This window comes from Chenopodium quinoa, unplaced genomic scaffold (genome assembly GCF_001683475.1).
Source record: "Chenopodium quinoa cultivar QQ74 unplaced genomic scaffold, ASM168347v1, whole genome shotgun sequence".
Classification (NCBI taxonomy): Eukaryota; Viridiplantae; Streptophyta; class Magnoliopsida; order Caryophyllales; family Amaranthaceae; genus Chenopodium; species Chenopodium quinoa.
The window spans coordinates 5,280,267-5,303,302 of record NW_018745454.1 but is presented as its reverse complement, the minus strand read 5'-3'; the positions used below and the strand labels follow the sequence as shown (position 1 = coordinate 5,303,302).

At 36.7% G+C, this 23,036-nt stretch overlaps 3 protein-coding genes and 2 pseudogenes across 4 annotated transcripts; all 5 read left to right on the top strand.

Moving 5' to 3' along the window:
• Window positions 1-937: 937 nt before the first annotated feature.
• LOC110714404 (protein NRT1/ PTR FAMILY 5.10-like) lies at window positions 938-7,923 on the top strand. Its single transcript, XM_021892910.1, has 7 exons — window positions 938-1,046; window positions 1,137-1,381; window positions 1,450-1,667; window positions 2,278-2,724; window positions 4,734-5,037; window positions 5,129-5,346; window positions 6,306-7,923. Exons 2-7 carry the CDS (start codon window positions 1,180-1,182, stop codon window positions 7,662-7,664), a joined length of 2,748 nt encoding a protein of 915 aa, XP_021748602.1. The 5' UTR covers window positions 938-1,046; window positions 1,137-1,179; the 3' UTR covers window positions 7,665-7,923.
• A 429-nt stretch (window positions 7,924-8,352) lies between these two features.
• LOC110713939 (protein NRT1/ PTR FAMILY 5.10-like) lies at window positions 8,353-11,069 on the top strand. The gene is made up of 3 exons (XM_021892390.1): window positions 8,353-8,630; window positions 8,725-8,942; window positions 9,479-11,069. Exons 1-3 carry the CDS (start codon window positions 8,513-8,515, stop codon window positions 10,847-10,849), a joined length of 1,707 nt encoding a protein of 568 aa, XP_021748082.1. The 5' UTR covers window positions 8,353-8,512; the 3' UTR covers window positions 10,850-11,069.
• A 262-nt stretch (window positions 11,070-11,331) lies between these two features.
• Window positions 11,332-15,049, top strand: LOC110713935 (annotated as a pseudogene).
• A 797-nt stretch (window positions 15,050-15,846) lies between these two features.
• On the top strand, window positions 15,847-19,443 carry LOC110713933 (annotated as a pseudogene).
• Window positions 19,444-19,531: 88 nt separating this feature from the next.
• Window positions 19,532-22,945, top strand: LOC110713936 (protein NRT1/ PTR FAMILY 5.10-like). 2 transcript variants are annotated; one of them, XM_021892386.1, is made up of 4 exons: window positions 19,532-19,795; window positions 19,879-20,096; window positions 20,968-22,335; window positions 22,425-22,943. In XM_021892386.1, exons 1-3 carry the CDS (start codon window positions 19,633-19,635, stop codon window positions 22,330-22,332), a joined length of 1,746 nt encoding a protein of 581 aa, XP_021748078.1. In that variant the 5' UTR covers window positions 19,532-19,632; the 3' UTR covers window positions 22,333-22,335; window positions 22,425-22,943. The 2 variants fall into 2 exon arrangements, with proteins under 2 accessions (XP_021748078.1, XP_021748079.1); XM_021892387.1 differs by lacking the exon at window positions 19,879-20,096 and having other exon boundaries at window positions 19,533-19,795; window positions 22,425-22,945.
• The last annotated feature ends 91 nt before the right edge of the window (window positions 22,946-23,036 follow it).

Genomic DNA, 23,036 nt, shown 5'->3' with positions numbered 1-23,036 from the left:
AATCTTTTGTACTCGGATCTCGTTATCTTTTGTCATCCATGACTGCTTTTTTTTTTTTTCTGCTGTAAATTATAATAATAAGCACTAAGGCACTTCTGTAATTTGCTTCAAATGACATTTGCCTGTGTTTTCAGATTGAGAAGTATACTTACCAGCACAGTGGCATGGTCCATGTGCCGTCCACAGTTCTCGTAAGAAGATCTTCCAAGCTTTATACAAAGGTTGGGTTTCCTCTGTGATTGTAGTTGTAAGTCTGACTTAAAATACTCTATGTATTCAATACTTGTTAGGTGCAGATTGTAAATGCTATGTGCTCTTGAATTCAGCTGCTGCAACTGCAAGAAATTGGGTTTTCATTGCACTTCTTGTTCTTAGAGCACCAGAATCCAGGATACATGCAAGAAATTGTTATTATTCATCATGCTTACATTCACATTCCACTCGCACTCAAACTGTGAAATTTAAACCATATAAACCAAATATAATTGCAAAAAATTGGTTTATCAGTTAGTTAGTGTTGTTCTATTCTACTTTTGGTGTATAGGGAGTCCTGTAAGAAGACAAAGCAGGTGGGATTCAGCCACTTGTGCTAGCTGACAATTACATTGTTATTCAATTCATTGCTATATATAGTCCTATTATACATCGATTACGTCTCTTTCAGTCCTATTGCATACTACACTTGTCTTTATGAGCTGTAGAAGGGTACTTAACACGCCTGGGTTCGCCTATTATATCTTCCTCGTCTGGATACCCATCATTATGGACAAGGACTTGGAAAGTTGGAATATTACTTTGTGAATTTCATACTTCCTTGTCTTCCCTTTAAAAGCTGTGACTATTACTATCTCCTGGGTCAATATTTATTTATTCTCTGTACCCCACCTTAACTGATCCTCTCCCTAATCGGCCCAATCAAATGATTTTCCTAAAAATTATTCATTACAGTCAGGACTCAAGGGCTGATGTCAATTATTTAAATAAATTTGTGCAGTTGAAATAATCCTAGGGAAGGATTGTCAACTACTCTGTAACTAGCTTACTTGGTAAAGTATTACGATGTAGTACTCACAATTCCGGTTTGAATCCTAGTTTGTCCACTAATCTTTGTTACTCTCTGCATCTGAAACCTGCAGATTTTGGCTTGCCTGCTGGGGGAAACTGGTGTTCTGTATTGTGATGTCAACCTCCAACTCTAAATCCAATGCGGTTGTTGTCGGAATAACGTCAGCTGAGCCTGAGCTTCTTTCTTACACACCTCTTCTCATGGTGGAACAACAAGAGCAAGTAGAAGACACAGTTCCTGGCGCAGTTGACTATAAGCACTGCCCTGCCATCAGATCCAAGCATGGACAGTGGACTTCGGCTTCTTTCATCATTTGTAAGTTTATCAAGCCAATACCATTTTTGTTGACTTTAATCAAAATTTAATCTAATTTATTGTTAAAGGGGTGGAGATGGCGGAGAGGATGGCGTATTATGGGATATCAGGAAACTTGATAAGCTATTTAACGGGGAAATTGGAGCAGTCAACGGCAATGGCGGCTTCGAGTATCAATGCCTGGAACGGGGTGGGTTGTTTGCTTACTATACTGGGGGCGGTTATTGCTGATTCTTTTGTGGGCAAGTATTATACAATCGTTGTTTCTTCCATCATTTACATCTTGGTAAGTTTTCAAGTATGATTGATTTATTGATTGATGATGAATTGGATAGTGAAAAAACAGAATTGCATGAAATATATAATTGAACTACACTGTTAGTGAATAATTTTAGGAATCACTATTGCAAAAACATTGGCTGCCAAAAAAAAAAAAGTAACTACATAAAAATATGAAATAAGTGATTGAATAAATGTTAATGCTCATGGTATGCTGTAGCTTTATTTTACTTAGGAAATTCTGTGTTTTATTTTGTTTTGGCAAGTCAGGGGTTATCTAAGATACGACCACAATCATTCAAGGTATATACCTTTACAATCATATGTCGATCACCATATATAACGTAAATCATCATACACACAAGAGATTATAGTTACCACCACATATTACTGAATTTACTATGATGATTTTACAAACTACCTTCTCTACCTACCAGAATAATACAGTAATTTTTTTTCACCTTGGATATAGCATGTTATTTTGGACTTGGTGGTAATCACATGTTGCTATATATACAGCAATTTTTTTTTTTTATTTTTTTGGTAATGGAGTGCATTGTGTGAATATGCAGTAATATTTCCTATCCAATATTTATCTAATCTGAGTGCTTTGCTAGGGGCTGGGCTTGTTGACTTTATCAGCAACGTTGCCATCCTTTAGTTGTTTCAACCAAGATACAAGCGACGAGGTTTCTTCAGGACGTTCTCCACAGTCACAGATATTATTATTCTTTATTGCCCTTTACCTGGTGGCTGTTGGGCAAGGTGGTCACAAGCCTTGTGTTCAGGCTTTTGGGGCTGATCAGTTTGATGGAGAAGATCCTAAGGAGCGCAAAGCTAAAAGCTCTTTCTTCAACTGGTGGTATTTCGGTGTTTGCTTGGGTGGTTTGCTTGGTATTGGAGTATTGAGTTATGTTCAGGACAATCTTAGTTGGGGCCTTGGATTTGGAATTCCATGCATCATCCTGATACTTGCTCTGCTCATATTTATGTCTGGAACTATGACTTATCGCTACACTATGCAAGCTGAAGGGGAAAGTCCGTTCTCAAAAAAAAAAATGACTTGAATATAATGACGATGTTAACCCTTTTATTCCTAATTTGAAAGTGACATCATAATGGATGTACTTTTGTAACTTCCTAGCAGGCTAGCATCCTCTATCGTTGGAAACGTCAATGTTAAAGGATACGGAGTACTACGTACCTTTATTAAGTAGTCAAAATTATTAGTGGTATCTCTTTCCAGTCCATTTGACGAAAGATCAAAGTAGTGTATGGCCGTTTTAATAACCAAAACAAGGATAATAATATACGTAGTAATAAAATAAAATAGAAACACTCACCAATTTTTTTATTTTTTATTGACAATACTCAACAATAAATTATAAATGAGTACATGTCAAATTACATAATTGATACTTCGTAGCTTATTCATTTATATCAAATTATACGAGCAAGAAGCCTATAGCTCAGTGGAGCTAAGCTTCAGTTCCCGTGATAGTGACCCGGGTTCGAGGCTCATATCCCCCCTCCCCTGAGGGTAATACCCCCTTGATATTCCTGTGATAGGAAATTAAGGTGGGGCCCACCCCTTACCCCTTAAAAAAAATTATATCAAATTATACAATACTAAAATCTATATTGTGATTGATTTTGTGCATTATGCACAATATACATTTGGGTTGTCATGAATATAAACTCATTTTCATTTCCTATTCTCTCATTTAAAGCTCTTCCAACTTATCAAATTAGTCTGAAACACATGAAATTTAAGTGTGAAAGGCATATACTCCCCAAATTCCTTAAACCTAGTATTTATTGTCTCGTATTTTTACTAATTAAGTATATAAATTGATCTTGAGTTTCAACCAAAACATTTAGTTAATATTTTAGGATAAGAATATACTCTAACATCCCCTTTTACGCAAGAATTCCTTGGGCTTGGAAAGTGGATGCAAGCCCCACCACATTCATCGCTTAATATCTATATATACACTCATACTCCCTCAATTTCCTAGTAAGTGCAACAATTTCTTATTTGGTAAGGATCTATTACCTCCGGTCCAAATTACTTGCAACTTTTGGGTATTATTTGTGAGATATAAAATATTTCAAAGTTGCGAGTAATTTGGACCGGAGGTATTATTATTATTTTATAATTTCTCTCTCTTACTAACACTATTTTCATTTTTAATTATTTTTCTTTTACACTAACTCTACTTACACTACTTTTTTTCTAAAAAAAAGGAAAATTATTTATCTCAATTACCAACTACAAAGTTTTTATATTATAAAAAACCCTTGTTTGGTCCCCTCGTATAATTTTCCTAAAACTTTGTGCACATCATAGTGTTGTGATTATTGTGAAACAGATGAAGTATATTAAAAGGCGTTTCTAAGAATGTCTATGTACCCTGAGACAGTGTCAGAATCAAAATTTTCAAGTGAGAGGGGCCAAGATCATATCTATGTATGTGTAATCTTCGCAAGTAGTATTGAGTTCGTGGATTACATTTACTTTATATATATATATATATATATATATATATATATATATATATATATATATATATATATATATATATATATATATATATATATATAATAAAAAAACACTACAAAATGTTAATTATAAGATTTGAACTCTTGACATTTTGTCCACTATTATATGACAAAAATCAACTCTTCTACACTAAAATTTATAACAAGTATAGTATAAGCAAAAATTAATATTCATCTTGAGCCCAGGGGGAGGCTATGGCCCACCCCAGCCCCCCCCCCCCCCCCCCACCCCCTTTGGCTCCGCCCCTGCCCTGAGACTAGGGGTGTTAATTGAGCGAGTTATTTTAATTTAAATCCTTTTAATTTAGATAGACAAATGCTTTTACTTTAAATCCTTTTAATTTACAAATTTTAGTTTAGAAATTATTGACTACAAGTGTACAACCATGTTTCCTTTTTATGTCATACTCCGTATCAAATTTGCGGATTTGCCTGAATAATTAAGTCAATAAGTTCTTTTCCTTGTTCATCAATCATCATTAATGAGGTCACAAGTTTAAGTAGACAATAACAGTCCCAGAAACAATCATTCTTGCCAAAGTTAGCAAATGAAATTCCAAACACGTTTCCAACTCACTACTTCAACAGGCTCAAACGTGAAACTCCCTCTCTTTCTCTTTCTTCAAATTGCTGTCAATTTTCCGGAATTTCAGCTCATCACTTTGAGTATTTTGCTATAAAAATGGCTACTGCAACTTCAAACCTTCACTCACCCCTTTTAATGGCTGACACCGTCCCCAATTCCGTCGATTACAAGGGTCGTCCTGCTGTTCGATCTAACCATGGACGTTGGTTTTCTGCTTTATTTATCATCTGTAAGTTCACAATTTTTAACAAAATTATAACCCCACTTTTTAATTTTCAATTTCTTTTGTGGGGTTGAATGAAATTTGATTTTTGATGAAGGGGTGGAGATGGCAGAGAGGATTGCATTTTATGGGATTTCATCGAATTTGATAAGTTTTTTGACTGGGAAATTGGGGCAGTCAACGGCAATGGCGGCTGTTAATATTAATGCTTGGAGTGGAGTAGCTTCTTTGCTTCCAATTTTTGGGGCTGTTATTGCTGATTCTTTTGCTGGAAAGTTTTATACCATTATTGTATCTTCAGTCATTTACATTTTGGTTAGTTTTCTATTTATTCTGTCTTTTTCATTGTTTTTATTGTTTGAAGTTTCAATTGTTAGCTTGTTTGGGGTTTTGATGCTCAGAGTACGCTTGAACACTCGAGAGTATGATGCGCATTATGTTCAGAATTAAAAATGTGTCTCATGAAAGTGAAATAAGTTGTATTGACTCTGATCAACTTGAATGTTTGGTTGATCAGTTGGAGTAGAAAAGGCAAAATTGACTATAATATTTAGCATTGAGATGATTGACTATTTGACTTACTTTAGATGATGATGGGAAATTGGACTATATTGAATTGTTGATAGTGATACTGATGTTAGTAGTAGTGATTTGTTATGCTGGTTAATTAGAGTAAATGAGGAGAATACCCGTTTTGAATTGAGTCTACATGTAAAAATCTGTTATGAGTGGATATTTTAAATCATCATTTGATGAACAAAAGATTTAGAGGCTGTTTGGTTGGGGGTGATTTGGTGAGGGAAAGCCGGAAAGGTAATAAAACCCCCCTTTCCCTTAGTGTGTGGTCAGTTTCTGGAGTTTGTCCGGTTGAGAGTGGGTACCAATTGAGAAAAGGATGGGATTGGAGCTACTCTACTTTGTATTCTTTCCGTAGTTGGGTCATCCAGTGAAGTTGCTTTCTCCTCTATTTGATAGCATATGCTAATAATGTTATGTTATTATACTGTGGTAAAATTGCTCTCCTTTGAGAGTTCTCTAGTTATTTAGTGTTCAGTGACTTGTGGAATTTGCATTGTTTCAGTTTTTATGATTTGGTCTCATATATGACTATTATGAGTAGTTCAAGATTGGATTCATTTTTATATAGAATATTGTAACTCTGTAAGTATAGTTTGTAGGTCTCATTTACATTGAAAGTTTAGATTTTGATTTTTTTTTTCTTCTCGTTTTATACTAATTATATTTACTACTCATTTCACTTGGATGGCCACTAGGGGCTAGGCTTGCTTACATTGTCAGCGATGCTTCCTTCACTTAGTTGTCCCAACCAAGGAAGAAGCATTGTGGGTGGACAGGAATGTTCACCACATTTGCAGACAGTTATATTCTTTATCGCTCTATATCTGGTGGCTGCTGGGCAAGGTGGGCACAAGCCTTGTGTTCAGGCTTTTGGGGCTGATCAATTTGATGGAGAAGATCCAGGGGAGCTCAAGGCAAAAAGCTCTTTTTTCAATTGGTGGTATTTTGGTGTTTGTGTGGGTAGTTTGCTAGGCATTGGAGTCTTGAGCTATGTTCAGGACAACCTTAGTTGGGGCCTTGGATTTGGAATTCCATGTATTATCATGGTAATATCTGTGCTCATATTTCTTTTTGGAACTGTGACTTATCGCTACAATATGAAAGTCGAAGGGGAAAGTCCATTTACAAGGATTGGAAGAGTATTTGTTGCAGCAGCCCAGAATTGGAATACTGCACCTCCTGAGGATGGCGATAATGAAGAGGCTCAATTTCATGATGGATCTAGACAATTCAAGTTCCTTGACAAAGCTTTGGTTGCACAAGAAATTTCAAATAGAATTGGGAAATCTTGCAGTAAAAGCAATGTTGAAGAGGCAAAGGCAGTACTTAGGTTGTTTCCAATTTGGGCAACAACATTGATCTTCGCAATTGTCTTCTCACAGCCACCAACTTTCTTCACCAAACAAGGCATAACGTTGAATAGATCAGTTGGATCTAATTTTGCTATACCAGCAGCCGCATTGCAGTCTTTTATAGGCATCTTTATTGTCATCTTTCTCCCAATTTATGATCGCGTTCTTGTGCCAGTTGCCAGAAAAATTACTGGAAATCCTGCTGGCATATCAATGCTTCAGAGAATTGGAACTGGTCTGTTCATTTCCATTATTGTTATGGTGCTTTCCACCATCATAGAGAAGAAAAGGCTTGAAACTGCTTCTCAACATGGACTGATAGACTTGCCTGATATGACAATCCCAATGAGTATTTGGTGGCTGCTTCCGCAATATGCTTTATTTGGTATTTCAGAGGCATTTACCATGGTTGGTCTGCAAGAATTTTTTTACGACCAAGTCCCAAATGAATTGCGCAGTGTAGGATTGTCTCTGTATCTGAGTATATTTGGCTTAGGAGGCCTTTTAAGCAGCTTGCTTGTTACACTGATCAACAAAGCAACTAGTAGAGGTGGGAAAGAGAGTTGGTTTTCGAATAACTTGAATCGTGCACATCTTGATTACTTCTATTGGCTGCTTGCTGGTCTTAGTAGCATAGGTTTGTGTCTTTTTGTTTATTTTGCAAAGTCATACATATACAACAAAAAAAATACTAGTCTATAGTAGGTAATAGAATGCTACTTCATGTTGTATGCAAATAGTAAGCAAGGGGCAAAATGTAATGACACACTGTTGGGTGACTTAATTAATGCTCTTTAGGAAAATATTAGAGCTTATTGTACTACGAAGTATTATATTTCACCCATGTGTAAAATCAGATGTGAGCAATGTTGAAGTGAATTGCACAAGTAGTTGTTTTGAGAGAAATCTACGAATCATACTTGTTTCTTAAACTGAAAATGTTATGAATTATTATTCTATTCCTTGATGTTTTTATTGCACCAGGACTCCAGGATTGATTTTCTTCATCTTTCACCATGCATACACTTTTACACCATTAACATACTTACGTACTAGCTTAACATTGTACTCAGCTGTAGGAGATTTCATGCATCTTGGGGCCTATGCAGCAAAAATAGCTTGTACGGTTGATGGTCGCTGTTAGCTGTTACTCTGTTACGGAGTAGTTGCTAGTTGACAGATAATAGGGAAAGGAAGGGTTTTTCACTCACCTTTTATTTACTTGAGAAAGTTGAGAAGGTAATCTTTTATTTTACTATTACCTAAATATATGTGAAATGGATTGTTAAATCTATATAGTTTTGTACTCACTTGTCATTGCGTAATCTACAAAAATCATAAATCAAAGTCAAACATCATCTCTCTCTATTTCACATACAGAGGCATTTACTGCAATGACCACTTGCAGATTTTTGGATTTTTCATTTGGGGAGTGCTTTGCTTAAAAATCTATAATATAAAAGAAAACTTCCAACTCTAACTAACATTACTGCTATTGCTGTTGATTCACCTTCTGCTGAGCATCTCCCTTATTCCGTTGCGTACACCTCATGGAAGAACATACACAACAATCAGGACAAGGCATTGTTCCTGGTGCTGTTGACTACAAGCACCGTCCTGCAGTCAGGTCTAAACATGGACGGTGGATATCTGCTTCTTTCATCATTTGTAAGTAGCTCTCTTTCCCTTTTAGTTTGATACAAATAAACAAGTACTCACTTTGCCATTTTAATCCCATGTTTAACTGAATATGTTCTCAAAGGGGTGGAGATGGCCGAGAGGATTGCAATTTATGGGATATCAGGAAACTTGATTAGCTATTTAACAGGGAAGTTGGGGCAGTCAACAGCAATGGCGGCTTCAAGCATCAATACTTGGGGTGGAATAGCTGCGTTACTTCCAATTTTAGGGGCTATTATTGCTGATTCTTTTGTTGGAAAGTATTATACTATTATTGTTGCCTCTTTCATTTACATCTTGGTTAGTTATCTCACTTCATTTCTCTGTTATACATTTACAGGTTTTATAAAACTTCAATTTAAGCTTTAGTTTCCTTTTGGTGCTTTAAATCTTGATGGGTTTTTATGAAACAGATAATTTTTTTTAGGAATCTGAATAGGAATAAACGGGAATTGAACTATTCTTGTACAAAATGATTGATAGATTTACAACTCTTTCTTTAAGTGCGATTTTTTTGATGTTGCATGCTTAATTGATGAAGGTTTGGTTTGGAATGTGGATGATAGTAAAATAGTAAATGACATGAATTAGCTGTGCAGTGTAACTATGTTGGTTCACAAGTTGGCAATTGAATAGTAATCTTTATGTGAAGGCAGTATTGCAGAAGTGTTGAGTTCCAAGATTTTAAACTGAAGTACTTCTGTTACATGAGTGGCCATAAAATCCATCTATTGAAAATGTTTTTTTTTTTTTTATTTATTTTTTTAATAAATATTTATATTTTTTCCTTCAGTTTACTATACAGTAGTATTTATCTCATCTGAATGGCGTATCAGGGGCTGGGTTTGATGACTTTGTCAGCAATGCTACCATCTTTTAATTGTCTCGACCAAGAAACAGATAGCAAGGGCACTCCTGGATGTACCCGACACTCACAGGTAATACTATTTTTTATTGCCCTTTATTTGGTGGCTGTTGGGCAAGCTGGGCACAAGCCTTGTGTTCAGGCTTTTGGTGCTGATCAGTTTGACGAAGAAGATCCCATGGAAAGCAATTCCAAAAGCTCTTTCTTTAATTGGTGGTATTTTGGTCTTTGCATTGGTGCTTTGCTAGGTGTTGGAGTCTTGAGCTATGTTCAGGACAACCTTAGTTGGGATCTTGGGTTTGGAATTCCATGCATTATCATGGTAATTGCTCTAGTGATCTTTTCGGTTGGAACTATGACTTATCGGTATAGAGTGAAAAGCGAAGGAGAAAGTCCATTCAAAAGGATTGGAAGAGTGTTTGTTGTTGCAGCAAGGAATAGAAATGCACTTCTTGTTGCTGGTGACAGAGGAGAGGCTGATTTTGAAGAAATCGAACCTCATGATGGATCTCGACAGTACAGGTTTCTAAACAAAGCTTTACTTGCACCTGAGATTGTAGAGTTAGGTGTCCGATCTTGCAGCAAGAGCGAGGTTGAAGAGGCAAAGGCAGTACGTAGGCTGTTTCCCATATGGGCAACAACGTTGGTGTTTGCAATTGTCTTCTCACAAGCTGCGACTTTCTTCACCAAACAAGGCATTACATTGGATAGATCACTTGGATCTAATATTGCTATACCAGCTGCAGCATTGCAGTCTTTTTCTGGCATCTGCATTATTGTCTTTATTCCCATTTATGACCGTGCTCTTGTGCCAATAGCCAGAAAGTTGACCAGAAAGCCTGCAGGCATATCATTGCTGCAGAGGATTGGAATTGGGCTGTTTATATCCATCTTTACAATGTTAGTTGCTGCTGTCACAGAGAAAAAAAGGCTCGAGATTGCTTCTCAACATGGGCTGATAGATTTGCCTAAGGTTACAATACCAATGAGTATTTGGTGGATGCTTCCACAATATGCCTTGTTTGGAATTTCAGAGGCATTTACCTTGGTTGGCCTGCAAGAATTTTTCTATGACCAGGTACCTAATGAATTGCGTAGTGTGGGATTGTCACTGTATTTGAGTATATTTGGAATAGGAGGCCTTTTAAGTAGTCTTCTTATTACATTGATCAACAAAGCAACCAGTAGAAGTGGGGGAGAGAGTTGGTTTTCGGATAACTTGAATCGCGCACATCTTGATTACTTTTATTGGCTACTTGCTGGTCTAAGTGTCTTAGGGTTGGCTCTTTTCGTGTATTTTGCAAAATCATACATATACAATAAAAATAAGGCTCGCCTATAGAAGGTGATGGAATGCTTCTTCCTGCTGTATGTAAATTTTAAGTAAAGTGTGAGATGTGAAGTCAAGGTGTTGTTATATATTTAATGCTCTAATCATTTTAATGCTTTGTGTATTCTGTTGATTCCCCATGTGTGTAAATTAGTAAATGTAATCGTGATCAATGCTGGAGTGTAAATCAGACTTACATTTTATTACTAATATTGGCATACTAATTCAGATATAGAAGCTGTAAATTTGTAATCAGAAAAATTTACATCGTACGGGCTTATTAGATTGTACTTAACTTTCTTTTTTTTTTTTTCTGCACTTTCATTGTCCTTGGATCTCGTTATCTTTTGTCATCCAAGTATAGTAATCTTTTGTACTCGGATCTCGTTATCTTTTGTCATCCATGACTGCTTTTTTTTTTTCTGCTGTAAATTATAATAATAAGCACTAAGGCACTTCTGTAATTTGCTTCAAATGACATTTGCCTGTGTTTTCAGATTGAGAAGTATACTTACCAGCACAGTGGCATGGTCCATGTGCCGTCCACAGTTCTCGTAAGAAGATCTTCCAAGCTTTATACAAAGGTTGGGTTTCCTCTGTGATTGTAGTTGTAAGTCTGACTTAAAATACTCTATGTATTCAATACTTGTTAGGTGCAGATTGTAAATGCTATGTGCTCTTGAATTCAGCTGCTGCAACTGCAAGAAATTGGGTTTTCATTGCACTTCTTGTTCTTAGAGCACCAGAATCCAGGATACATGCAAGAAATTGTTATTATTCATCATGCTTACATTCACATTCCACTCGCACTCAAACTGTGAAATTTAAACCATATAAACCAAATATAATTGCAAAAAATTGGTTTATCAGTTAGTTAGTGTTGTTCTATTCTACTTTTGGTGTATAGGGAGTCCTGTAAGAAGACAAAGCAGGTGGGATTCAGCCACTTGTGCTAGCTGACAATTACATTGTTATTCAATTCATTGCTATATATAGTCCTATTATACATCGATTACGTCTCTTTCAGTCCTATTGCATACTACACTTGTCTTTATGAGCTGTAGAAGGGTACTTAACACGCCTGGGTTCGCCTATTATATCTTCCTCGTCTGGATACCCATCATTATGGACAAGGACTTGGAAAGTTGGAATATTACTTTGTGAATTTCATACTTCCTTGTCTTCCCTTTAAAAGCTGTGACTATTATTATCTCCTGGGTCAATATTTATTTATTCTCTGTACCCCACCTTAACTGATCCTCTCCCTAATCGGCCCAATCAAATGATTTTCCTAAAAATTCTTCATTACAGTCAGGACTCGAGGGCTGATGTCAATTATTTAAATAAATTTGTGCAGTTGAAATAATCCTAGGGAAGGATTGTCAACTACTCTGTAGCTAGCCTACTTGGTAAAGTATTACGATGTAGTACTCACAATTCCGGTTTGAATCCTAGTTTGTCCACTAATCTTTGTTACTCTCTGCATCTGAAACCTGCAGATTTTGGCTTGCCTGCTGGGGGAAACTGGTGTTCTGTATTGTGATGTCAACCTCCAACTCTAAATCCAATGCGGTTGTTGTCGGAATAACGTCAGCTGAGCCTGAGCTTCTTTCTTACACACCTCTTCTCATGGTGGAACAACAAGAGCAAGTAGAAGACACAGTTCCTGGCGCAGTTGACTATAAGCACTGCCCTGCCATCAGATCCAAGCATGGACAGTGGACTTCGGCTTCTTTCATCATTTGTAAGTTTATCAAGCCAATACCATTTTTGTTGACTTTAATCAAAATTTAATCTAATTTATTGTTAAAGGGGTGGAGATGGCGGAGAGGATGGCGTATTATGGGATATCAGGAAACTTGATAAGCTATTTAACGGGGAAATTGGATCAGTCAACGGCAATGGCGGCTTCGAGTATCAATGCCTGGAACGGGGTGGGTTGTTTGCTTACTATACTGGGGGCGGTTATTGCTGATTCTTTTGTGGGCAAGTATTATACAATCGTTGTTTCTTCCATCATTTACATCTTGGTAAGTTTTCAAGTATGATTGATTTATTGATTGATGATGAATTGGATAGTGAAAAAACAGAATTGCATGAAATATATAATTGAACTACACTGTTAGTGAATAATTTTAGGAATCACTATTGCAAAAACATTGGCTGCCAAAAAAAAAAAAGTAACTACATAAAAATATGAAATAAGTGATTGAATAAATGTTAATGCTCATGGTATGCTGTAGCTTTATTTTACTTAGGAAATTCTGTGTTTTATTTTGTTTTGGCAAGTCAGGGGTTATCTAAGATACGACCACAATCATTCAAGGTATATACCTTTACAATCATATGTCGATCACCATATATAACGTAAATCATCATACACACAAGAGATTATAGTTACCACCACATATTACTGAATTTACTATGATGATTTTACAAACTACCTTCTCTACCTACCAGAATAATACAGTAATTTTTTTTCACCTTGGATATAGCATGTTATTTTGGACTTGGTGGTAATCACATGTTGCTATATATACAGCAATTTTTTTTTTTATTTTTTTGGTAATGGAGTGCATTGTGTGAATATGCAGTAATATTTCCTATCCAATATTTATCTAATCTGAGTGCTTTGCTAGGGGCTGGGCTTGTTGACTTTATCAGCAACGTTGCCATCCTTTAGTTGTTTCAACCAAGATACAAGCGACGAGGTTTCTTCAGGACGTTCTCCACAGTCACAGATATTATTATTCTTTATTGCCCTTTACCTGGTGGCTGTTGGGCAAGGTGGTCACAAGCCTTGTGTTCAGGCTTTTGGGGCTGATCAGTTTGATGGAGAAGATCCTAAGGAGCGCAAAGCTAAAAGCTCTTTCTTCAACTGGTGGTATTTCGGTGTTTGCTTGGGTGGTTTGCTTGGTATTGGAGTATTGAGTTATGTTCAGGACAATCTTAGTTGGGGCCTTGGATTTGGAATTCCATGCATCATCCTGATACTTGCTCTGCTCATATTTATGTCTGGAACTATGACTTATCGCTACACTATGCAAGCTGAAGGGGAAAGTCCGTTCTCAAGGATTGGAAGAGTATTTGTTGTAGCGGCAAGAAATTGGAATGTTACACTTCCTGTGGTTGATGACAGGAGAGGAGAGTTAGAAGAAACCGAACCTCATGATAGATCTCAACCATTCAGATACCTAAATAAAGCTTTACTTGCACCTTGTATTGTAAAGAGAGGTGTAAAAGCTTGCAGCAAGAATGATGTTAAAGAGGCAAAGGCAGTGCTTAGGTTGTTTCCTATATGGGCAACAACATTGGTCTATGCAGTTGTCTTCTCACAGCCCAAAACTTTCTTTATCAAACAAGGCATTACATTGGATAGATCTCTCGGGTCTAGTTTTGCAATACCTGCTGCAACATTAATGTCTTTTAATGGCATCTGCATTATTTCCTTTATCCCGCTTTATGACCGTGTTCTTGTGCCAATGGCTAGAGAATTGACCGGAAAGCCTGCTGGCATATCAATGCTTCAGAGAATTGGAATCGGGTTGTTTTTATCCACCTTTACTATGATTATAGCTGCTGTCACAGAGAAAAAAAGGCTGCAGACTGCTGCAGAGCATGGGCTAATAGATTGTCCAAATGAGACAATCCCAATGAGAATTTGGTGGCTGCTTCCGCAATATGCTTCATTTGGAATTTCAGAGGCATTCACCATGATTGGCCTGCAAGAGTTTTTTTTACAATCAGGTGCCTAAGGAGTTGCGTAGTGTGGGACTGTCTCTATATCTGAGTATACTTGGCTTAGGAGGCGTTTTAAGTAGCTTTCTTGTTTTATTGATCAACAAAGCAACCACTAAAGGTGGGGGAGAGAGTTGGTTTTCAGATAACTTGAATCGAGCACATCTTGACTACTTCTACTGGCTGCTTGCTGGTCTTAGTGCCTTCAGTTTAGCTCTGTTCGTGTATTTTGCAAAGTCATACGTATACAATAAAAACAATGCTTAACTCGTATATAGAAGGTGATTATGCTTCTCATTGTTGTTATGGAAATTGTATGCTGTGAAATTGATATTTTGAGTTGTTAATCAGCTCACATACCAAGTTCACATTATACTACAAGTAGTTTATTACAGTACATACCAAAATCACATTATGTATAAACATCCTTTCATCTTAGACATCCAAATATAGTCACATCAAAAGATTCTTTTACTCTCAACGGCAGAAGACATTGAAGACCACATACATCAATTTTTTATTTGAGGGACATATCACCTAAGTTGTCAAATCATATATTTGATTGGTTCTGAGCTTCTGACCTCCTCCAAGTGGAGGAATTGATGGGCAATATCCTTTATTGGTGAATTCTGTCAACCAAATACTCCCTTCCTTTCATTTTACTTGCTCCACTTTAATTTTTTTTTTTTTTTAAAAAGAAACAAAAAACTCACAAAGATTAGTCAAATGGAGCGAGTAAAATGAGACTTGAGAGCACTCAGCATTTTTACAACGCAATAAAATTGAAAATTTACATCATTAGATGGTGTATTTTACAATTTTATTACAAAAATGACTGGCAAAGTTTAGGCTCTGCGTACATTATATGTTTTTTTAATCTGTAATTACGAAAATATCACTTAATTATCAGTCCTTTTAGTGCCTTAACTAGATACAACAGATACCTTGCTTTGATTGTCAATTTCAGATAATGCTGAACTCACTCCTTTGTACGAAGTATTAAGTTTGGTGCTGGAGCATGTGTTGGCTAGCCTCATTTGCAACCGACTTGGTAACTACCATGCCTGTTTTTTCCCTCTGCAAGTCATAATAATATACACCAAGGCGCTTTTGTGGTTTGCTTCAAATGACATTTGCCTGTGTTTTCAGATTGAGAACTTTCCTTACCAGCACAGAGGCATGGTCCATGTCCCGTCTACAATTCTTCGTGAGAAGGTCTTCCATGCTTTATACAAGGGCTAGCCTTCTTCTTTGATTAGAGTAGTAAGTCTGACTTATAATACTCAACGTATACTAGTTGCTAGTAAATTCAGCACTACTGCAACTGCAAGTTTACAGGTTTTTTAGATTGTATATATGATAAGTCATCATGGTTCTATTGTGCTTGTAAGAACCAGCCTCTAGGATAGAATTTCTTGAATTTTCGTAAAGCATATAATCAAATTCTACTTGCACTCAAAATGTGACATTTAAACCATATAAACCAAATATAAGTGCATAAATTTGGTTTAAGCACTTTTGTGTTGATCAATTTTTTTTTTTTTTTTTTTTTTTTTGATGTATGTATAGGGAGTCTTGAAAGGCGATACATGGGGGGATTATTCGGCCACTTCTCATGCTAAATTTGGTGTTTAGCTAGCTGATAATCACATTGTTATAAGTTGTCTACCTCTTTGAGTACTATTGCATACCAATATACCACACTTACCTTTATGAATACTAGAAGGGTAGTTTACTGCTTAACATGCTGGGCTTTATTGCTTAGTCGGGTCGTTCGGATACCCACCACTATTATTGACATGGGCTTGGAATGTTAGTTTGAGAATCTCATTTTTCCCCGTCTACCCTTGAAAGGGTGTGAATATTTTTATGTCCAAGGTCATTATCTATTTATTTTGCCTATGAAAGGGTGTGAATATTATTATGTCCAAGGTCATTATCTATTTATTTTGCCTACCCAACTCAACTGACTCTTCCCAATCTTATCATATGAAGGCCTGCTGCCAATTACAAGTACATATATAAACACGTGGAATTAGAATCACATGGGGAGTTGGGAATGTCATCAATTAGTCCGTAGCTAGCTTAATTGGTAAAGTTTTAAAATCACGGATACACTAGCCTTTGTTATGCTCACAGAAACACACATACACACCGACACACGCACTGACAGAGGCAATCTCGCTCTCTGCATCTGCAACCTGCAGATTCTGAGTTGCCTGCTGGTTAGAAAGTGGTGTTTTACATTGTAAATGTCATTCTCCAACTCTAAATCCAATGCTGCTGTTGTAGACTCAGCTGAGCCTGAGCTTCTTCCTTACACTCCCCTTCTTATGGCGGAACATCAACAACAACAAGAACAAGAACAAGAACAACAACAACAACAGCAACAACAAGACACTGTCCCTGGCGCAGTTGACTATAAGCACCGTCCTGCCATCAGATCCAAGCATGGACAGTGGACTTCCGCTTCTTTCATCATCTGTAAGTTTATTAAACTACTAACATCTTTGTTGACTTTGATCAAAATTTAATCGAATTTATTGTCAAGGGGTGGAAATGGCGGAGAGGATGTCATATTATGGGATATCAGGAAATTTGATAAGCTATTTAACGGGGAAATTGCAGCAGTCAACGGCAGTAGCAGCTTCTAGTATCAATGCTTGGAGCGGAGTAGGTTGTTTACTTACAATATTGGGGGCTATTATTGCTGATTCTTTTGTGGGCAAGTATTATACCATTGTTGCTTCTTCTTTCATTTACATCTTGGTAAGTTTGCAAGTATGATTGATTATGAATTGGACATTGAAAAGGTGAATAACATAAAATTATTGAGAGTATAATATTGCATAAGCTTTGACTTAAAGTAACTGCATATGAATATTTTGAGATTGACTGAATAATTGTAATGTTCATGGGTATATCACTATATTGTAGCTTGATTTACTTAGAAAATTCTCAGCAATTGTCTAAAATACGACCACAATCATATCATGAGAATCGAGTAACTACATTTCTACAATTACCTTCATTAACAGAGAATATGTTGTGTGAATATGCTGTTATATTTCAATCCGATATTTATCTAATTTAGGTGGCTTAATAGGGGCTGGGCTTGATGACTTTATCAGCGATGTTAACATCCCTCAGTTGTTTCAACCAAAATACTAGCAACGAGGGAACTTCAGGATGTTCTCCCAATTCACAGATAATATTATTCTTTGTTGCCCTCTACATGGTAGCTGTTGGGCAAGGTGGTCACAAGCCTTGTGTTCAGGCTTTCGGGGCTGATCAGTTTGATGGAGAAGATCCTAGGGAGCGCAAAGCCAAAAGCTCATTCTTTAACTGGTGGTACTTTGGAGTTTGCTTGGGTGGTTTGGTTGGTATCGGAGTCTTGAGCTATGTTCAAGACAATCTTAGTTGGAGCCTTGGATTTGGAATCCCATGCATCATAATGATAATTGCTCTGCTTATATTTATGGCTGGAACTATGACTTATCGCTACAATATGAAAGTCGAAGGGGAAAGTCCGTTCACAAGGATTGGAAGGGTATTTGTTACAGCAACAAGAAATTAGAATGCTACACTTCCTGTGGTTGCTAACAGAGGAGAGCTTGAAGAAACCAAACCTTATGATAGTTCTGAGACATTCAGATTTCTAAATAAAGCTTTACTTGTACCTGACATTGTGTAAGGAGAGGTGTAAAATCTTGCAGCAAGAATGATGTTGAAGAGGCAAAGGCGGTACTCAGGCTGTTTCCTATATGGGCAACAACTCTGGTCTTTGCAATCGTCTTCTCACAACCCACAACTTTCTTCACCAAACAAGGCATTACAATGGACAGATCACTCGGGTCTAATTTTGCAATACCAGCTGCAACATTGATGTCTTTTAATGGCATCTGCATAATATCCTTTATCCCAATTTATGATCGTGTTCTTGTGCCAATGGCTAGAAAATTGACCAGAAAGCCTGCTGGCATATCAATGCTTCAGAGAATTGGAATTGGGTTGTTTTTATCCATCTTTACTATGATAATAGCTGCTGTCACAGAGAAAAAAAGGCTGCAGACTGCTGTTCAGCATGGGCTAATAGATTTTCCTAATGAGATGATCCCAATGAGAATTTGGTGGCTGCTTCCACAATATGCTTTATTTGGAATCTCAGAAGTATTCACCATGATTGGCCTGCAAGAGTTTTTTTTACGATCAGGTGCCAAATGAATTGCGTAGTGTTGGATTGTCTCTATATCTAAGTATAATTGGCTTAGGAGGCATTTTGAGTAGCTTTCTTGTTTCATTGATCAACAAGGCAACCAGTAGAGATGGGGGAGAGAGTTGGTTTTCAGATAACTTAAATCGTGCACATCTTGACTACTTCTACTGGCTGCTTGCGGGTCTTAGCGCCTTTAGTTTAGCTCTTTTCGTGTATTTTGCAAAGTCATATTTATACAATAAAAACAAGTGTTAGCTCATGTAACAAGATGCTGATATGCTTCTCAATGTTGAACTGATATTATAAGTTACATGCTAAATGTTAAGACCAGGTATCAGTGACCAATGTTTGGAGTGAAAATTGTATACTACCTCCGTTATATATTATTTGCAATGATTAGACATTTTTTCTCTCTACTTTATGTCAAATCGTTGCAAATAACATGTAACGGAGTTAGTATTTGAGTGAATCAACTCATATACCATGGTACCAACTACCAAGTTCACATTGTACTACAACTAGTTTATTACAAAGTATAGTACGTACCAATTCACATTTTATTTTTCACTTACTAAATCAATAAAAAAAAATCAATAAAATCAATAGTTTATTTAATGACCATAATCTCTGCACTAATTTATTTAATGACCATAATATCTGCACTAGTTTATTAATGAACTTTATTAACTTATTTAAAGATCAATTTTTTTTTTTTTTTTTTTTTTTTTATTTGACAGAAAGTAACAAAATATATTAGCTTTTTAAAAATCATTGTTAGAATCACCTTTTTATCCAAAAAAAATCCCTCAAATTCATCCAAAAAGATTTCTTGTTGGCAAAAATGGCAACTTCAGCTGAGCTTCTCCCATACACACCCCTTCTGACGGCGGAGCAACCGCAACAACCACCGCACGAAGCCACCGTCCCCGGCATCGTTGACTACAAACACCGCCCCGCCGTCAGATCAAAACATGGACGGTGGTTATCTGCTTCTTTCATCATTTGTAAGTTGATCATGCATTCCCATTAATTCATTTCAAATGATGATTTTTTTTAGTATTAATTGAATTTATTTTTCAAAATCAAGGGGTGGAAATGACAGAGAGGATTGCATGTTTTGGGATTTCTGGGAATTTGATTAACTTTCTAACTCAGAAATTAGGACAGTCAACGGCAATGGCGGCTTCAAATGTCAGTGCTTGGGTTGGAGTTTCTTTCTTACTTACTATTTTTGGAGCTGTTGTTGCTGATTCTTTTTTGGGAAAGTATTATACTATTGTTGCTTCTTCCCTAATTTACATATTGGTTAGTCCTCTTACTTTATTATTCTAATTTTAATTAATTGCTCTTTTGATTTGTGTGTTTTAAATTAATTTCTTTCTTAATTTTCTTTTAAAGCCTGTACACATTTACTTAATTTCAGTTCAGTTCAGCTCCAATCAGTTCAGTTCAGTTCAGCTCTTAATTTCCCTCTCTCATAAAATATTCATTTCAGCTCAATTCAGTTCAGTTCAGCTCAGCTCAGCTCCAATCAGTTCAGTTCAGTTCAGCTGAGTTCAGTAAATGTGAACAGGCCCTTAGTTTGTGTGTGTTAATATTTGATGGGTATTTATGATACTATAAAATTATTTGTGGGATGTGTGATTTCTAGTTGATTAATTTTGTTGTTGTTTTCGTTGTTATTGATGAGGAATAGGGTGGTTGAGAAAAAAGTGAATCACATAGACTACTTTATGACAATGTTAATGACTTGGTTTCCTAGTTGGAGCAAGGATTGAATACTTTGAGAAAACAAACATCTCAAGGCAAATATTGTTGTAGTAGAGTGGTATCATGTGATTTTTTGACAATATATGATGGTATGAATCGCACATAAATCAGTTTCATGTGAAGTGCTTGGTGGTTTTGTTTATGTGCGGAAACTGATTTACTGTCCTTGAAGATAGTCTCTTTGGAATTCATACTTCATAGTCTAAAGTAATGTAACTACATAATTACGAAGAGCGAAGTATTTTTTATAGAGTATGTGTGAGTGATCTAGCTTTGTCAAATAAGTGTTGTTTTAAACTTGTTAGTATGCTATCCTTTCAAAAAAAAAAAAAAAAACTTGTTAGTATGCTAAGAAGTACATAATGTATTCCGATATATCTCAACTGCATGGATTACCACTTGCCAGGGGCTAGGCTTACTGACTTTATCAGCAATGCTACCTTCTTTTGAATGTCTCAACCAAGAAAGGAGCATCAAGGGTGCTGCATGTTCGTCTCATTTGCAAATAGTAATGTTTTTTGTTGCCCTTTATTTGGTGGGTGTTGGGCAAGGTGGGCACAAGCCTTGTGTTCAAGCTTTTGGTGCTGATCAGTTTGATGGAGAAGATCCTAGGGAGCGCAAAGCCAAAAGCTCTTTCTTTAACTGGTGGTATTTTGGTGTTTGCATGGGTGCTTTCCTTGGTACTGGGGTCTTGAGCTATATTCAGGACAACCTTAGCTGGGGCCTTGGATTTGGAATTCCATGCATTCTCGTGGTAATTGCTCAGCTCATATTTTTGCTCGGAACTATGAATTATCGCTACACTATGAAGAGTGAAGGAGAAAACCCATTCAAAAGGATTGGAAGAGTGTTTGTTGCAGCAGCACGGAATTGGAATGCTTCACCTACAGTGGCTGGTGACAATGAAGAGGCACAAGAAACCAAACTCCATGATGAATCTCGTCAATTCATGTTCCTCCGCAAAGCTCTTCTTAGGCCTGAGATATCAAATACAAGTGTAAAAGCTTGCAGCATGAGTGAGGTTGAAGAAGCAAAAGCAGTACTTAGGCTGTTTCCTATATGGGCAACAATATTGGTCTATGCTATGGTCATCGTACAGCCTGGAACTTTGTTCACCAAACAAGGAATGACATTGGATAGATCAATCGGTTCTAACTTTTTCATACCAGCTGCAGCATTACAATGCGCTGTTTATATTTGTGTTTTTATCTGTATCCCGATTTATGATCGTGTGCTTGTGCCAGTTGCCAGAAGATTGACCGGTAAGCCTGCTGGGATATCAATGCTTCAGAGAGTTGGAACTGGGTTGTTCATATCCATCTTTTCTATGGTGGTTGCTGCTGTCACCGAGAAAAAAAGGCTGAAGACTGCTTTGCAACATGGGCTGATTGATAGGCCTGATGTTACAATCCCAATGAGTATTTGGTGGTTGCTTCCGCAATATGTTGTGTTCGGAATTGCAGAGGTATTTACCATGATTGGACTGCAAGAATTTTTCTATGATCAGGTTCCAAATGAATTGCGCTCTGTCGGGTTATCTCTATATTTAAGCATATTTGGTGTCGGAGGCCTTTTAAGCAGCTTCCTTATCTATGTTATCAACAAAACAAGCAGCAGAAGTGGGGGAGAGAGTTGGTTTTCAGATAACTTGAATCACGCTCATCTTGATTACTTCTATTGGCTACTTGCTGGTCTAAGTGCCTTAGGCTTGGCCCTTTTTGTGTATTTTGCAAAATCATACATATACAATGAAAACAAAACTCGTTTATAAAAGGTGATATAATGCTTCCCCATATAGTACTGAAATTGTTATGTTAAATGTATGTTCAAGGTCTTACTAAGATTCTAGCTGGTGGAATGCAGGAATCCAGGCATCAAAGGAACATTCTGCAGAAGATTCAGAGTCTCACTGGGTCGTTCCACTGCTTCTCGTGTAGTACCTTGGGGCCGGGTCAAACAGAGCTAGGCCCTTTTGCTTCCTTGTCAAGGTCTACGAATTTGGTCAAGAAACTAATTGAAAGGAGGTTACATGTCCAAAAGGTTGTTGACATTTTGCCTCTTGTTAGATGCTTATTTCTTGTTAGTATATAAATATGGATTAGGGCACTATATGAATATTTTTCCTTTTAACTGTAAATGCAATTTCCTAGACTCGTTGATTTATTAATAAAGATTATATTAATGGTTATATAATTCATGGCATGTATACTAAATTTAGTAAGTAGAAAATAATTAAATCAAATTTGTTTGAGTGAATTATTACAGTCAGCTTCCTATACTATAGCTCTCTAATCTCCCTATGTCTTGCATTGGTATTCCCTCCATGAGTTGCGGATGACCATATGGAAGTTGTGCATTAGAAATGTCCACATACTTACAACTACAATTTTAACGCCATTTGGTTTTCTTTAATTTGTTGTTAAGCTCACTAAATTAAAAGAGCATTTCCTACATACAATTTTACACCTACACTAG